This window comes from Hyperolius riggenbachi, chromosome 1 (genome assembly GCF_040937935.1).
Source record: "Hyperolius riggenbachi isolate aHypRig1 chromosome 1, aHypRig1.pri, whole genome shotgun sequence".
Lineage (NCBI taxonomy): Eukaryota > Metazoa > Chordata > Amphibia > Anura > Hyperoliidae > Hyperolius > Hyperolius riggenbachi.
Window position 1 is genome coordinate 340,749,215 of NC_090646.1, and position 18,563 is coordinate 340,767,777.

An 18,563-nucleotide genomic window follows, 5' to 3' on the forward strand; every position below is an offset into this window, starting at 1 on the left:
GGCTCTATGGTATTCTCATGCATATACAGGCAGCTAAAATGTAATTTTAATAAATGTGGCACAGCCTTTATTTATTAACTATCACGCTACAGATGGCACACATAACTACAGTCTTGTATCCGCAAATTCTCAAAACATTAAAGGTTATCCGAGCTGAGAGGTAATGTTTAGAGATGGCCCGAACCTACGATTTTTGGTTCGCGAAGTTCCGCGAAAGTTCGGTTCACGCAAACTTTCGCGAACCGCAATAGACTTCAATAGGGAGGCGAACTTTGAAAACTAGAAACACTTATGCTGGCCACAAAAGTGATGGAAAAGATGTTTCAAGGGGTCTAACACCTGGACGGGGCCTGGCGGAGTGGGATACACGCCAAAAGTCTAGAGGAAAAATCTGGATTTGACGCAAAGCAGCGTTTTAAGGGCAGAAATCCCATTGAATGCTAAATTGCAGGCCTAAAGTGCTTTAAAACAACTTGCATGTGTATACATCAATCAGGTAGTGTAGTTAGTGTACTGCTTCACACTGACAGACCAAACTCACTGTGTAACGCACCGCAAACAGCTGTTTGTGTAGTGACGGCCGTGCTGGACTGATGTGCAACATGGCGAGAGTGCAAGGCCATGGCGGTTTTCAAGCCCATATGGTTGCCGGGCTGTGGTAGCTGAATGACAGAACAGTGACTGTCCAGCTGATCAAATTTGGTCTGTCCACAATGAAGCAACTACCTTATTATCGTGGGTGTGCCCCCCTCCCCCCAACATACTCATATAGCCGTCGGTCATTGCTTCATTGTGATATGCAAGCCCCTTCACCGCGGCAAGGTAATGATCATGAAGGGGAATTGGCACATGTACATGCCTTTTGTTTTGTTGTTGCAGCTGCAGTGCAGCCAGAAAAATTAGGCAGGCATGTACACGCACCAGAAAAATTATTATAGCGGCTAAAATTCAGGAATCTGCCTGGAGTCCTGGACCCTGCTGGTGGTGGAGGAGAAGGCAGTTAACCGGCCTGCAGGCAGAGATGCTGTGTGGGAACTGACTTAGTCTTCGTGCAGGCCTGAGCGTGCTATTGCAGACTAGGCATCCGTGGTCAGATGGACCCTTTACCCAACGCTGTGTGCCAGAGATGTCACCACTTGCCTTTCAACATCACGGTACAGTTTAGGTATCACCTTTTTTGAGAAGAAATTGCAGCCTGGTATCTTCCACTGCGGTGTGTGGCTTTGCTTTTGTGTGCTGCTTTTCCTCAGGTGGTCATCCCATTGCAGTTTGTGCTTTGTAGTCATGTGCCTTCGTAAGGTAGTTGTCCCTACGCGGGTCTTGGTCTTTCCACGGTTTAATTTTCAGTGGCAGAGAGTACAGATGGCATTGCTCTCATCTGAGGCAGACACACAAAACAATTTCCACACAGCTGAGCCCTGTGGTGATGGCACTTTGGTGGTGGCGGCCGACTGAGTGTTAAGTGGGGTGCCAGAATCAGAGCAGGAGGAGGAAGATATGTCACGCTTCCGTGCGGAAGCTGAGAAAGATGAGGTGTTTTGTGTTAAATAGTCAACTACGTCCTGATAATATTGGGTGTTGATGGCACGTGCCTTCTTCTGAACACTGTACTTTGGTCAAGGGCCGCATGAAGTCACAACAGTGCGACCTCAAACAGACCTGCCAGGTGGCCTGCCTCTGCCTTTTGTTTTGTCCATATTGGGGGATGAAGTGAAAGGTATGCACTGACTTGACTAATACAATGTTCAGTCACACAGGTGCAGTTAACAGGTGTGCACGGAGTGGTATATCACACTGCATGCACTCACGTAGGTAGGTGGGTGCACTGAACACAACAGGTAGGTATATGCAGTGATGGGTATTACAATGTGCACCTGTCACACACAGACAGGTACCGGACAGGCACAGTGGCACTGCGTGCTCTCACGTAGGTAGGTGGGTGCACTGTGAACAATAGGTAGGTAGGTATATGCAGTGATGGGTATTACAATGTGCACCTGTCACACACACAGGTAGTCACTGAATGTGCTGGGCCTGGCAGTGGCACACACAGTAGGAATTACCAAAGCTGTCTATGCAACACAAGTGTCAGTGGGACACACACAAAAAAAAAATAGATTACAAGAACAAGATTAGCTCTCAAAAGAGCTGTTGAGGGGTGTTATTTTAGCAATAAGAATCAGCAAGGAGCAAGCTAACAAACCTACAATAGCCTAACTAAGCTTTCCCTATGAGAGTCTGCAGCGGCTTTCCCTTCTCTAATTAATGCAGGCACATGAGTGAGTCCAAAGCCTGACACTGCCTGCCTTTTATAAGGGGGGGGGGGGGGGGAGTGGCTCCAGGAGGGAGTGTAGCCTGATTGGCTACAATGTGCTTGCTGACTGTGATGTAGAGGGTCAAAGTTGACCCTCATGATGCACTATGGGGGTGAACCGAACTTCCGGAAAAGTTTGTGTTCACTGGCGAACGCGAACCACCAAAGTTCGCCGGGAACTGTTGGCCGGCGACCGTTCGGGCCATCTCTAGTATAGTTAAGCTTTACTTACCTGGGGCTTCTCCCAGCCTCTAGCAGTCTATCTGGACCCTCGCTAGTGTTCCGCTGCCTATCAGTGCACGCTAGCCCCTCTGTAAGGTCCCCGACCACAGTTCTGTGCTTGCACAGTTTAATTTTTTGTGAACTGTGCAAGCACAAAATGCATACCTCCCAACTTTTTGAAGTAAGAAAGAGGGACACTTAAACCACACCTTGCCACGCTCCTGTTCACGCCCCGACACACCCCTAGTCACACATACCTTACAGCATTTCATAGGAATAATATGTTCTTTTATAATTCGAACCACACTGGTCCTTTCTATCATTAGTAGTTTTTCTTCATATTAACATTTGAAAATAAGAAATATATCAATTTAAAGGATGGAAATAAAGTTTATAGTCAATTAAACACATTTTCAGTAGAAAAATACATATATTTACATACATCTGTACATCAGTCCTGAAGGAGGGCCAGTTGGGAATTATGCTGAAATGGCTGAGGGTTGCAAACATTTAATCTCTAAAAGCAGACAATGTTAAAAATATCCAGGTTTGGGATACATACAGTATTCGGCTGATCCTCTGCCTCAAGTACTTTATGCTGCTGTTGCAAAATAAGTATGCAGATCAGGTGCTCTCACTGAAGTCTGACCACATTAGTCTCATGCTTGTTTTAGGTGTGATTCAAACACTACTGAAGCCAGAACAATCTGCAGGCCTGCCAGGCAGTCATTATTCTTTAAAAATAAATAAATATGGCATACTCCAAATCACTGTTGCTACAGTGTCACTTTAACCAGAATCAGGGCTTCCTTCACCATAGTAGATAAAAAGGGCTGCACTACAGAGATTATTCTCGCTATATAGAAGTACTTCTTATTTAATATCAGTGGCCCAAACCCATCTATTTGTAGATAAGTAATATGTCCATCATGTTATTTTTTGAAAATAACTAACCAATCACCTTCTACCTTCTGAGGTAAGGGTACTGCTTCTCAAGGGTCTCAAGGGTCTGCTCAGCTGATATGACTCTGCTTAAAGCTGCAGGAGTCAGCAAATTATCCATACAGCGCAGACTGCTTTAAAGCTTTGCCGGCATATATCAAAGCATACAGTATGTGAATATAGGTAATAACTCTTCATACTTTATTTATGATTATTAGCAGCAATGGTCAAAGTAATAAAAGTAGATGTTTTTCTTCTGTTACAAAAATGTTTCTGAATTACATGGTTACATGGTAAATCAGTGTTATTTATTCATTGTGGGCATGTTACGCATCAGAACGAATGAAACCTCGAATAATGAGATGAGAATGGATCTTGTTGTCAGGCCAGTTGAGATGGATGAGAAATGAAAATCTAACGCACCTACTGTAGAACTGCATAACAAAGCTGGCATAGGATTATTTATTAAGGCTGGCAACTAATTAGATATGCGTTAATGGGGGTCAAGTGTTAGAAACAAAGGAGAGTTCTGTGAACCTTCATTGAACTGGATAAAACATTTGTAATTTATACCTTTTACAAATGTTTTGTCTTTCAGCAATTATTGTTGGCAAAAGTTTTCTATTTTCTAGGCTGCCTGTCTTGTCAGCTCTTGATTCAGAAGAATTAAACTGATTTTAAGCTGATGCAATCAAATGCTATAGCAACAGTTTGAGACAACAAAGGCAACCAAACTGGATACAGAATGAGTTGGCTCCTCATGAGAAAATCGACTTAAGGGGCCCATACACTTACCGATTTTCCCGCCGATATACAGCCAATGCTGTGAAATCGTTGCGCAAAAGCTGACCGAACGATCGATTTCCATCTGAAATCTATTCGTCTATTCCCGCCGTTCCTGTCCATGCAGAAGATTTTGTTCGATCGCCAGCGGGTCGGGAGTGCGTTGATATGCCCGACGACCGATGCTAGCGGCAATACATTACCTGATCCGGCCGGCGCGAGTCCCCGCTGTCACCGCTGCTTCTTCTCCGCGCTGGGCTCCGAGTCCGGCAGGCTTCACTTCTTCCTGTCCCGGCAGGAAGTTTAAACAGTAGAGCGCCCTCTACTGTTTAAACTTCCCCGACAGGAAGTACAGTGAATGGTAATGGTAAAACAAGGATAACAGAGACGCCAACACAGGATAAAATAAGTTAAAATCAGTCTGAAAGGAAGGAAATGGGTGGATTCACCTCCCTCGGGTACATAAATGACCAGGCCAAAATAAGCGGTTTAAAGTACAACTATATTTATTTAAAAAACAATTCTCCAAATATGATGCAACGCGTTTCACGGGCCAACATCCCGCTTCATCAGGCGATTGAACATGGAGAACACAATTGTAGGTCAAAATATTTGCCAAAGCGTCTCTGACAAAGGCCCCTGACAGAGGCGCTTTGGCAAATCTTTTGACCTACAATTGTAGTACTTTAAACGGCTTATTTTGGCCTGGTCATTTATGTACCCAAGGGAGGTGAATCAACCCATTTCCTTCCTTTTAGACTGGTTTTAACTTATTTTATCCTGTGTTGGCGCCTCTGTTATCCTTGTTTTACCACTACTATATGCAGGGTTCACTTATGCAGTGTGCGGTGTCCTATAGGGAGAGACTGGTAAACCTATATGTACTACGTACCAGCCGCTATGTCTTCTCTATTCTTCCCATGTCATTCACATCCTCCTGCTGCATTCATTCAACTTCACTCTAGGTTACTCTGCCTGCTGCAGTCATTTAACCTCATTGTGGTTCATATGAATCGCTTCATCCAGCCGCTGCCTGCTCATGAACACTCCACGTTCCCCTGCTTATTTGGGGCTACTTGTCACCTTGTTAAAGGGGAACTGAAGAGAGAGGTATATGGAGGCTGCCATGTTTATTTCCTTTTAAGCAATACCAGTTGCCTGGCAGCCCTGCTGATCCTCTACCTCTAATACTATTAGCCATAGCCCCTGAACAAGCATGCAGCAGATCAGGTGTTTCAGACTTTAAAGTCAGATCTGACAAGATTAGCTGCATGCTTGTTTCTGGTATTATTCAGATACTACTGCAGAGAAATAGACCAGCAGGGCTGCCAGGCAACTGGTATTGATTAAAAGGAAATAAATATGGCAGCCTCCGTATACCTCTTACTTCAGTTTCCCTTTAACAAGGTAACAAGTAGCCGAAAATAAGCAGGGGAACATGGAGTGTACATGAGCAGCCAGTGGCTGGATGAAGCGATTCACCCTTACAGCACACTTCCTGTGCACACTGTGTATGTGTCGTACTATTAATCTGAATATAAACAGATCTCTAGTATACAATGTCATTTGGGTGCTAAAAAAACTGTTTACATTTAAGTATATACAATACTTAAAAATGAATAGCAAATATTAGTGATATTTTGAATTTACGCTTTATTAAGTAGTTTATTAAGTAGTTATTTATGTTTGATTAGTTGTCATGATTAAATCTGCATTTATTGTAGTGAAATGAGAAAAAATGATTTGTTGCTACAGGTTGTGTCAATTTGCATGTATTTATTGCAGTATTTTTGTGACTAATCTAGCAAGTGTGATACATTATAGGGAGCAGTGCTGCTTCCAGTGCTGCAAGGAATGCCTGAGAAAGTGTCACCAAGTTGTCTCCCACACTATCTATAGCAAACAAGGCAGGGAGTTTCTCTGTACACATCTAGCTGTTATAAAGTGACATTTATGTCCTATAACTATCCTTTTAAACCAACTACATGTCTAAATGACATTAATTGGATCTTTGAAGTTTGTCTTGCTGGCATAAACATGCGCCATATAACCTCAGAACAACAACATTCCCATTATGTAGTCTTAATGTGCACAACTAATCTCGTTAGTAAATGTTATATAGAGGTGGCAACAGTTCTACTTCCAAGTGAAAGTCTTTAAAGCGCTTACTTTCAAGTAAAGCCGAGTTCATATTGTTTGTAAACTGACAATGGTACTTTAACCAGATGTACACTGAAATGCCTTTAGATATCTTTTGTTATACTCTAAATGACTATTATTATTATGTATGACACATTTTCCACAGCCCTTTACAGAATACATTGATCAATTCATGTCACATAGGGCTGGGACCCCACAGGAGCTCTTTAAGGGCCAGTGCACACCAAAAACCTCTAGCAGATCCACAAAACGCTGGAGGTTTTTGAAGCAGATTTTCAGTGCTATTCTAGGCATGTTTAGAGAGATTTTCTAAACAGCCTAGCGGTTTTTGGAGCGTTTTTGTGTAGCAGATGTCATATAGTATTACAGTAAAGCTGTGACTGAACAGCTTTTGTAACAAAAACGCCTGGAAAACTGCTCTGATCTAGCGTTTTTCAGAGCAGTTTTCCACTTTCCTATACTTAACATTGAGGCAGAAACGCCTCAGAAATCTAAAAAATGCTGCAAGACAAGAGTTTGCGTTTGGGGGAAAAACGTACCGCTCTGGTGTGCACCATCCAATACACTTTCATTAGCCAAGCGGTTTTCCCCCTGCAAGCGTTTAAAAAAATGCTCCAGAATCGCTCTGGTATGCACCAGCCCTAAGTCTTGCTTTGGAATCACCAGCGATTCCAAAAGCACTAGGCTAATGAACATCGATGGAGGTGATTCTACAGGAGCAATTGCACTTTCCCCATATCACAGTTGTAGGTCCTACAGTATTTATGGAATGATTGCGTTTTTAATATAAAATACAGGATCGCTAAATTATCGCTTTTTTAGTAACTGTACAAAGCAATTTTGCAGTGATTTTACTATCCAGAACCACAAAACAAGAAGGAAATCGCAATTGCTATACAAATCGCTAGCATTAAAGAGACCCTGAGCAGTACCTACAATCAAAAATGTCACCTACCCGGGGCTTCCTCCAGCCCACCGTAGGCTGCTAAGTCCCCCAGCGGCCTCCTGGCTCCCCTCCATGTCCCGCCGGCTGCTCCGTTACTGGCGACACCCGGGCCAGGTGTCGATGGCCGGCGTGACAGTCCTGTGCATGTGTGTTTTTCTAACTCTAAACCGCCGTGATGACGCGTAGCGGCTGGCGTAATGACGTGTTATGATCCAGGAAGAGTCGGCCTGAAACCCAGCTCAGGTGTCGCAGGTAAAGGAGCCGCCGGCGAGACACGGACAGGAGTCAGGGCGACGCTGGAGGACCTTGCAGCCTACGGTGGGCTGGAGTAAGCCCCAGATAAGTGACATTTTTGATTGTAGGTACTGCTCAGGGTCCCTTTAACCACTTCCCTACTAAGGGGTTTTACCCCTTCTGTACCACAGCAATTTTTGCCTGTCAGCGCTCTTCCCTTTTGTTCACCAATAACTTCATAGCTACTTATCACAATGAAATAGCTTGTTTTTTTCCTCACTAACTAGACTTTCTTTGGCTGGTACATTTTGCTGAGAAATATTTTATTCTAAATGCATTTTAACAGGAATAATAAGAACAAAATGGCCAAAAAAATTCATTATTTCTCAGTTTTTGGCCATTATAGTTATTAAAATAAAACCTGTTACTGTGGAGGAAACCCACACATTTTATGTCCCGGTTATTGCAACGTTAAAAATATTTACCTAGTACAATGTATGGTGACTATATTTTATTTGGAAATAAAGGTGTATTTTTCTCTGTTTTGCATCCAACACTAATAACAAGCCCATAATTGCAAAAAATAACAGTAATATATCCTCAGGACGTACATATTAAAAAGTTCAGTCCCTAAGGTAACAATTTATGTATTTTTTAATTGTTTTTTTTTAATAAATGCAAATATTTTATTTGGGTAACTATGGGAGAGTGGGAGAGGTAAGAGGTTAGTGTTGGTATAAGTGTTATTCTTATTAAAAAAATGTATGTAGGTGTAATTTTACTATCTGGCCACACATATTCTACTGTACCATTAGTACACAAACAGGAAGTAATGCATGTATGTGTTACTGTATTTGTTACAATGACCTCAGGCATCTCATTGATGTCAGCGATCATTGATATGTGGACTTAGATCAATGAATGGGAACTGCGTTCACTGATCTCTCCACTAATGGGCGGCATCAGGAACGTGCAAGGGAGCGGGCACGGGTAGCACCATACGCCGTAATAGACGAATATCTACGCCCCTGTGCCAGAGATGAAGTATACAGGGGTGTAGATAAGCGTGCCAGCTTTAAAATCACCAGAAATCACTCTGGAAAATGATGCTAAAATTGGTATTGATTAGTGATTACCAATTAGTGATTTGTTTTGCACTTTTTAGTGGGCCCCTCAGGCCTGGGACCCACTATAGATCACAGTCCCAATCGCTGTGTTTTGGCTAGTGGTTTCCAAAACAATTTCAGCAGCAATTCCTGGTATTTTTGTAGCAATTTTATTTTAGTGTTAGCGATTGCAAAACCAAATGCTATGGTGGTTTCTGGGTAGTACAAAGCGGCAAAATTGCTATGTGTAGCGATTGAAAAGTGCAGCAATTCTATAACATTGAATTACAATTTCTAACAAAATGGTGCATACCCAGTGATTGACCAAATCACAATTACTCTAATGAGCTCACCTCCATCCATTTTCTTTGGCATAGCAATTTTTGGAATTGCCGGCAATTCTTAGAAAGCATAAATCACTGCTGAAAGCACTGCAGTGGGTCCTAGGTCAAGTGTAGCTCACTAATGTCCCTAGCAGTCTAGGGCCAGCTTTTTGGGAGAAGCCTTCTTAATATTATAATGTTGGTGATAGTCATGACCCTTACAGCTCACAGGAATTTGGAAGTTGGAATTCAAATCCCTGCTTTCTGAACAGGAAGCCAGCAAAGTGCATCTGTATGTATAGCTATACAGCAGTAGGCAAGCACAGCTAAATAAGATATTTTGCATTTGAAAATGCATTGCCAAAAATAATATTTGTAATTCAAACTAAACACCTGTACTATTAGAATTTAATTTATTCTGATTTTAGTTTAGTTGGGCCTTGAGTAAAGTGTTCTGACAATATTTGCAAATAGTGCCGCATGCAGGAAGCGTAATATAAAATGATATGTATGATGATGCAGGAGAGAACTCTCAAGCGTGTCATAGCATAGTCCTGCGATGTGTAATGTCACTAATATAATGAAAGGAAAAGGGAGAGGGTCATTTAGTATCTACTTTCAAGAGTTTTTTCTTTTCGCAGATGATTATGTGTAATATTACTGTCATAGCTGCAGTGACCAAATGACTGCATTATCACCAGACCATTCACAGGTACAGAGAACAGAATATCTGGGATACTGTGTACTGTAATCCAGGACAATTAATAGAACCAGGGTGTCCTATCGTTTATGCTACTGTACTTTGGGAGAAAGTCTAAGGATGGAATGTGAAATTCTGTTGATGTTAATTGGCCAATTAGCTTTTTCATTAAGTTCCATCTGCTTTTATGTGTACTGAGAATCCAGGCTATTAACCGTTCGGCCCCCCTTGTCTTGGTTGTTAAACCGTTTTGACTTTAAAGGTTTACTCTACTTTAGTACACAAATCTACATAACGTAGGTCATCACTAGAGAAGCCATGTTGTAACTTTTAAATATATTTTTAGATTTAGTTTGAACCAAAATACAATACCCAAAATTTTCCTCTGTTAGTCTCAGTGGTTCATAAGTCTGCACAAAGCAGGACGTAAAATGTATTGCATCCCTTTGGACTCTTTATGGTTCACTGGTTTACTGCAAGGATACATTCATTCACAGAAGGGAGTGGTTGTTACACATCCATAGGGATGCTGTAAACGCATGCTCATCTCACAAACAGGCAAGGTAGCTTTCCCAGTGAAACATATACAGCTTCAGAGCAGTGATAAATTAAACACCAGAATAATCAAATGTATGCTTTTAAATAAAGCTTGTTAAATTACTAGAAATATATGGAGCTGATTTGATTGAAAAAAAAAAATTCGCCAATAGAGTTAGTAAATAAATATTAACGTCAGGCATCTGTAAGGACCTGCTCACACTGTGTCCACTGCCTTCCATTGTAGCATAGTGTAGGACACATAATAGATACATGCAGTGGATCCTCACTTTTGTACCAACCCTTTCACATATATTAGTTACATTACAATGCAACCCTACACATTCTTCTGCACAATTAATATGTAATGGACACAATACACATATGGTGACATTTTGCATACACCTTACCTGTTCAATCTAATGGTTACATGCTGCCAGAAGTCATTTTTGTATTATGCAGTATATGGCTGTATCCATGAAAATGACTGGAAAAATGCATTGCAAATAATACAAAAATATACAAGAACACATTTGGCATTGTATCCATTAAATAAATTAAAAGAACCACTGTCACAAAAAATTGTACAATTTAACCCTTTTGGGACCAGCTGCCTAACCCCCTTAAGGACCAGGTGATTTTGCATGGGGGGGGGGGGGGGCATGTTTTGGGGAAGGGGGGGGGGGTCAGGCAGCTGGATCCCTGGTAGGGCTAAGCTTGGCATGGTGTCCCCAGTGTGGCCAGGTGTCCCCTGTATTGCAAGTAGCCTTTAATCACCTCCCAGGCTCCAGCAATGAGCAGCTGTGGACCCCTCCACTCTGGCCAGCATCCCCTCTCATACTGACGTTAAGTTCTGGGTCGCGGCTTGATGACGTCTTCAAGCCGGGACCCAACACTTACTTCAGAGCGAGCGAGGATGCCGGGCAGAACAGAGGGGAGTGAGTAAGGTGAGTGGATCCTCTTCTTTCCCTACTATCGCCGCAGCTCTAAGGCTCAACACACACCATATAATCGATTCAAGGAGTAAAAGGTTGCCGGCACTACAAAGTCTGTAACCGTATCACTGGGAGTAAGGAAGGAGAGATATTCTAAAGGCCACCTTGTTATTGTAATAAATACTGTGTGCTCATGACAGATGAATGGAATACACACATTGGATCAGCATCAATAGGAAAAACAGTTGAGTCAGGCACTGCAGTGATTGCTGTTTTAATGGTGTTTCAGGTTGAAGTAAATCACCATAGTTGTATCAAAAATTGTGACATTTAAAAGGTAGGTACAGAACATCATCATCAATGAAAGATTCGTCAAGTGCAAAATTCGTCAGGTGCAAACATCTTGTGCATTCAAACAGTTGCAAGAGGAGGATGTCCTACCATGTCAGAAGGTGGCGGTGGTGGGTGCAGGGCAAAAACGGTAGCCTAACAGCCGTTTCGCACGGCGGTGCTTCTTTCGAGGCTGATCCACGTGGATCAGCCTCGGAAGAAGCACCGCCGTGCGAAACGGCCGTTAGGCTACCGTTTTTGCCCTGCACCCACCACCGCCACCTTCTGACATGGTAGGACATCCTCCTCTTGCAACTGTTTGAATGCACAAGATGTTTGCACCTGACGAATTTTGCACTTGACGAATCTTTCATTGATGATGATGTTCTGTACCTACCTTTTAAATGTCACAATTTTTGATACAACTATGGTGATTTACTTCAACCTGAAACACCATTAAAACAGCAATCACTGCAGTGCCTGACTCAACTGTTTTTCCTATTGATGCTCACACACCATATAATCTTGGTTGTTCAATCTTACCACTTTCATGTAGTATAAGAGCGTATCCAATCAATTATTCAAGGTATTTTCAATCTGTTGGCCCTTATACTACATAGATTTGGTAAATCTGTACAACCAAGATTGTATGGTGTGTGTTGAGCTTAACAGTGATCACTATGATCTGCCGGCGATCATAGTGATCACGTGATCAGGAGCCACTCATGATGGCTTCTGATCACTGAGGGGAGAGGCTAGCTGTCAGCTGCAGACAATGTGTTAGTATAATGCAGTCTGTAACAATACAGAGCTTTGAACATGCCTATACATTAGCGTGCACTAAAGTGTTGTATTAATATTTTACAATGCGCATGATGTGAATAAGGCCTAACACAACAAAGATAAGTAAACTGGGAATTTAAATAACACAAACTTTAGCAAACTGTTTTAATTGCAGGGATGTTAAGAGGTGTGCAGCAGAATACTTTTGGTAGTTGGTGGTTCATAATTAGGGATGGTCGGAAATGCCGATCTCCTATTCCGCGGAAATTCTGATTTCCAATTTTCCGCTTTTTTAATTCTCTGATATCCAATAATTCTCTGATAACCAATATCTTTTTCCAATTTCCAAGGAGTATTTTGTTAGTCATTTTTTGCATCAGAGGATGCAAAAAATAAAAATAAAAACATTGGAAAAATGGAAATCTGCAAAACGAAAATCGAAAAAATGGAACGTGGAAAAAAATCTTGTGTTTGGTCTACAATTAATATTTTGCAGAAAAATTCTGCATTCTCTGATTGGTCCAATGCTTCTGAGTCCTATGATTGGCCTAAAATCACTGAGTTGTGGCAAATTGGATTTCCAAGTGATACCGATTTCCGTTTACCAATTTCTGTTTTCTGATTTCTGAATTCCAATCAGAAATGTGGATTTCGGATTGGATATGCAGAAATTTCAATTCTGCGGAATCCAAACGAGCATCCCTATTCAAAGTCAATTCCCATACCAATGACACTTCATGGAATCCTTCATTAAGTTACTTTTGTACTATGTCCAAAGAAAACCGTTCATCACTAAACAGGTTATTGAGTACCCTTCCTTTGGCTATACTATGTCCTGATAATGAAAACAAACAACGTCTTAACATTTGTACTGTTTATAATGAATAAATGTTGTTTCTATTTTGCAGCATCCACACCTCCAAACTTGGTGGATAAACCTTGCCTCAGGCTGAAAGTTTACGTACGTCCAACAAGTAGGTGGCTTCCTTTTCATTATAAGTATATGAGCGCCAGTCACTTTTACTTTAGAACAAGGGCTGAAAGATGAAAGCAACCTTCGGCGTCACTATAGTGTAACTAAACAAGATGAAAAGCAAGCAACTAAAATTATTAAAGTCCTGTAGTAAATTCTTCCTTTAAATGAAACTGGTGGCATGGCTGCATGTTTTGTTCTCTATTCCACTCCCTAACTGCCAACCATGCAGCACACCATGCAGGTTAATACAGGGGCGTAACTAAGATCCACCGGGCCCCCCTGCAGAAATTTTAAGCGGGCCCCCTACCCCCCCGGGACCCGATCAGGGCCATTTGGGGGGCTGGAGGGGTCGCAGCATGAGGGGAAAGCTATGGCCACACACTTGGCGGGGATGGGGGGACGGTCCCCTTCTCCCTCACCTCGGGCTCTCCCCTCCAGCTTCAATAACCATATGCGTGCAGCGGGGGCAGCGGCAGCTACATACCTTCTGTGTGCTCCAGCACGGACGCTTCTCTCTCTAGTGTCTGATGCAACTTCCTGTTTATCCAGGAAGTCACATCAGAGGCTAGAGAGAGAAGCGTCCACGCTGGAGCGCACAGAAGGTATGTAGCTGCCGCTGCACACATATGGTTATTGAAGCTGGAGGGGAGAGCCCGAGGTGAGGGAGGGGGGGGGGACCGTCCCCCCTCCCCGCCGAGTGTGGCCATAGCTTTCCCCTCATGCTGCAACCCCTCCAGCCCCCAACACGGCCCTGAGCGGGCCCCAGGGGCGCATGGGCTGCAGCCCCTATTGTTATGCCCATGGGTTAATATCCTTATTGGAGGAGGTCAGTACCCAGGTTTCTCCTTTTCCTGCTGATACCAGCCCACATCCTCTTCAGCGCTGGTGATTATTTGAAGGGTTCATCATAAAATTAGGAATAAGTTTTAAGGAACAGGCCGCAAGGTAGCGGCCAGAATTTTTTAGGGAGTTAGGAGCAGCTGTCCCGTTGGAAGCAATGGCTGTAAGGGCCTGTACACACTGCTACGCTTGTGCTGCATTTTTAAAAACGCATACATTTTTAAAATCTCAAGGTCTTTTGAAAGATAATGAAAATCGTGATGACCTGTACACACTAGTGCGGTGCGTTTTTAGAAAAACACAATTGCAGTGCCTGCTGCACTTTTTTAAGCGCAGCGCTTGAGAAACGCATGAAAAAACGCGATTCCATTGCGTTTTTCAGAAGTCCGTATACCAGAAGACTCTGCAATTTCCTGCTTCCTGTTGAAATGTAAACTAGAAAAAAAACAAAGAATTCTTTAGCCAATCAGCAATTACAAGAAAAACGCAAATGTATCAAAAATGCAGGGAAAAGCGCATGCATTTTAAAAAACGCACATAAAGTGTTTTTAAAACTACATGCACTTGCGATTTGAAAAATGCATGCGCTTGCGATTTTGCTTGCGTTTTTCAGTGTGTACAGGCCCTAAGGGTAAAAAGAGAAGGGTAAAGCACACAGTGAGCTGATAGGATAAGTAGAGAGTATGCTTGCCCTACCTGAAAAGGTTTCACCTGATGAGGTGGGTGAGGTGGGTGGAGGTGCCCATATGGGTGTCCATCATATAGGCTTTTGTGCCTGTGATCGAGCGTAAGACAATCCCTGATCACTGTGGTTGGCAGAGTAGGTCACTCTCTGGCGTCAGTTGTGCATAGGTAGTGGGGGAAGTAATGCTCCCAACCCCACCACACACATCGGGAGGTCTGAGGTACCTGCAGCGGTGGGCTCTGCCTTCAGAGTGTCAGCTGATCTGTGTTGTGGAGGCTAAACCGTGGTGCTTCAGTGAAGCTGCAGCAAGGATGACTGCTGTAGCCAATAAAAGTTCAAAGGGGTTTATTGAAGTTTAATCCAGGGGTATCTCAGCTGCTTCGTCAGGCTGAGCAATTTATGTTTTTGCTTTAGATGCCGGGCATTGGGATATCTGAAATTTGAGGGCTAAGTTCAGTTATTCTTTAAAAATGAAATAAGCAGAAGTGTATAGAAAGCCATTATAGCCAAGAAATGATTGAAAATAAACAGTGGTCTAGGCTTTACTTGTTTAGCTACGTAATTCCAATATTTCCGGACTTGACCAGTAAATGGCATAATAAAATAGACACATAGCTAAGCTTTGCAGCATACAGGGCAGGGCCGGGCCAAGGCATAGGCTGGAGAGGCTCCAGCCTCAGGGCGCAGTGTAGGAGGGGGCGCACAATTCATTCAGCTGTCATTCCTAATTGTGTATGAAGCAGAAAGAAATACGAAAAGGGGATACATGGCAGTGACTGCAAGCCAGATAACTAGATATTAAGGTGTTGGGGAGGGTGTGGGCCCTGTGGCCCTCTTAGTCTAACAGCAATCAGTGTGTGACAGCTGGGGTTGGAGGGATAGAGGGGCGCACTTCGGTGTCTCAGCCTTGGGTGCTGGAGGACCTTGTCCCTGCTCTGATACAGGGTACAGTAACTATTCAGTGCTATGCAGCCTATGACCTCAAAATGTCATAATGACCTATATACCTGTCAAAGTGATAGGCAGATATTGAAATTCAAATGTAATAAAATAGGAGACAGTTACATTACAAGGCAGCTGCTCGGGGAAATACATTCTCTGCTCCTGTCTTCTTACCCCTTTAAGATGAAAAAAACCCCTAATACTGTATATAAAACAGGACATCTGGGTCCTTTCCAGTCTTTTTTGGAATAACATATTTCTGGGTTAGTGACAGCCTTACTCTCTTTTTTGTTTAGTGAATTGAAGAATATTGTATATGGTTTTATCTGTGTGTAATAAGTTTGGTTTGCAATGTACAATATACTATGTACAAGGAGGGTGTTCACGTGGGTTTCATTTACTTTTGCTCTCCATTCTTTGCAATGTAATGCAAATGCTTATGTTTGCAATAATACTGTCTATGAAGGCGTTTCACAATGAACATTGATATATGACTTGTTTTCCTTCTGGGCATTCTGAATGTCTATTTCTATACTTTGTAAGCTTCTGGTCTCTGTTCAGTTCTGCTAATTCCGTTCTTTTTATTTGGTCACAATGTGACTGTATACCAAAAAAGACTGTAGTTATGAACCAATGAAAGACAGGAGCACTGATGCTTATATTTTCTTCCCCATTAGATGATTCTCTTTATGAATCTCCGGAGCCTATCTTCACCAGCAATAATTCGGGCCTAAGCCTCAGGGTCCCTCACTCCAGCCTTGGTTTTCTTCTCTTTTGGACTATTATTGTATTGTAGCTGTTTGATGGCAATAGGATTAAAATCAGCTTAAAGGAGAAGTTAAAAAAGGAACAGATGAAGAACTCTAAGATCAGGATATACAGAACTATTGAACAGCATGCAAAAGGAACATAAACCAGCTAGTGGAATTACCCTCATATAAACATTGTGAACTATCTATTTCTGAGGGTGAAAAGCTGATTCAATTGAAGTCCCCAAATGCGGGTTGGCTGGAGTTTGGAGCTTTCCAGTAACTTGCTTTTTACATTTTCAGACCAAATGTATAGTCTTTTTATTTTGTATTCTTAGTATGTTTCTTGCTTTTGCACCGGTAGAGCAACATAATTGTGGAGATTCTTTTCCAATATGCGTGTAATGGGATCCAGTTCACCCTGACTGTTTCCATTTGACATTTCTTTCCATTCTCCTGTCATAGTCCACCCCAATTTTCCTACAAATGTTTTGGATTGTTTTCATTTCATGTGAAATATTTTGTGGACATGTGAGGTGCATCTGTGGAGGAACCAAGATTGGTATTTATGCCCCTTTTGTTTCAAAGACTACACGAGGCAGCCAAAAGACCAATTGTTTTCCGTAATAGTTTTCCAGTGCTTCTTTTCATTCTGACAGAAAATCACACCTAAGATTCTTATAATGTCAGTTTCCTTTGTGGAAATTCAGATTTTCTATTATCCTGTTCTTCATGGTAACATCACCTGAACAGCCAGTGTTAAATGATTAACCTTCCACTGTGAATCACTCTATTAAGCTCTTAATTGATGGAATGTACCATGTGATGATTATTGATTCAGTCTTCAGAGTATTGCCTTTTCACCATAGAATACTTGTTCATAGGAACATAGATTCATTTGCAAGTATATTGATATCAGTATTGTAATTTAAAAAATGCATACTGCCTTCTGTTATCCTGTACCAAACCATGTTCACAGAGGGAGAGCAGTACCTCTCTTGAACTGCCCATTGTAGAGGGAGGGTGGGGGAGGCGGGCTGGGGGAGTCGTTCTGTATTTAATTCATTGATCATCCAATGTGAGAGAGAGAGAGAATAGATGAAGAAATAGTGCTGACTATCAAACACACAGCCATTACAAATATATTCTATATATTTTTAAGTAAAAAAAAAAAAATAGAGGAAGAAAAAAGTTTAACATATTCAGTTTGTATATGCATCAGAATTTCTAAGTAATTCTTTTACTTTAAAAAGAAAAATCTAGTGCCAATTTACAAAGATATTCATTAAAAACAAAATAACAGAGAACATTTAATATTGCTGCAAGAAATAAGTAATTTAAATAAAAAAATAAATAAAATAATTTAAAAAACAGAAATAAAGCTACGTTGACTGCCTCTGAGAGTAGTTTACAAAGGAAATCAGGTGTAAAAAGAAAGGAAAAAATAGAGCAGTTACAAAGAGTAAATTAATGGCTGTAATGTGTATGTATCCATGACATCTCCGCTTATGGCCCGTACTCACGGGCTGCAAATGTTGCCTGTCGCCAGCACACGTGAGCGTGTGGGCGACAGGCCGGCGACAGCTCCTCGCCAGGTCCCTCCGCGTACACACGCGGAAGAGGGACCAGCGGCGAGACGGAAGCTGTCGCCGACGTTCCTCCTCCCCCCGCCGGAAGCTCCATTTACCACAATGGAGGTTGCTGTCGCTAGTCCGCGTACTCACGCGGACTAGCGACAGTTGCGGGGGAGGTGCGGCGGCGACTGTCGCCATGCGATTGAAACTTTCAATCGCATGGCGACATGAGCGACGGGCGACAGTTCGGTGTGCGCGCGCGTGTGACGGCCCATACTCACGGGCGACCTGTCGCCGCAACACGCGCGCGCCGCGTGTTGCGGCGACAAAAGTCCCTCGTGAGTATGGGCCATTAAAGTAGCGGAATATTAACAAGAATTTCTAACTTGCACTTACGTTCTGTGTGATGATTTGTCTTCTCTAAACCCATCAACTTTTTATTACAGCAAGAAAAAAAAAATGAAAAAAGTGGTGTTATTTCT

The 18,563-nt window shown here is 42.3% G+C and overlaps 1 protein-coding gene across 1 annotated transcript in view; it reads left to right on the top strand.

Moving 5' to 3' along the window:
- Nucleotides 1-16,786, top strand: part of EFNA2 (ephrin A2) — a 413,760-nt gene extending 396,974 nt beyond the window's left edge. The window contains exons 3-4 of the mRNA XM_068271217.1: nucleotides 13,224-13,289; nucleotides 16,436-16,786. Of these exons, the coding sequence (XP_068127318.1) occupies nucleotides 13,224-13,289; nucleotides 16,436-16,554 (185 nt within the window). The 3' untranslated portion in view covers nucleotides 16,555-16,786. The remainder of the gene's footprint in view (nucleotides 1-13,223; nucleotides 13,290-16,435) is intronic.
- The last annotated feature ends 1,777 nt before the right edge of the window (nucleotides 16,787-18,563 follow it).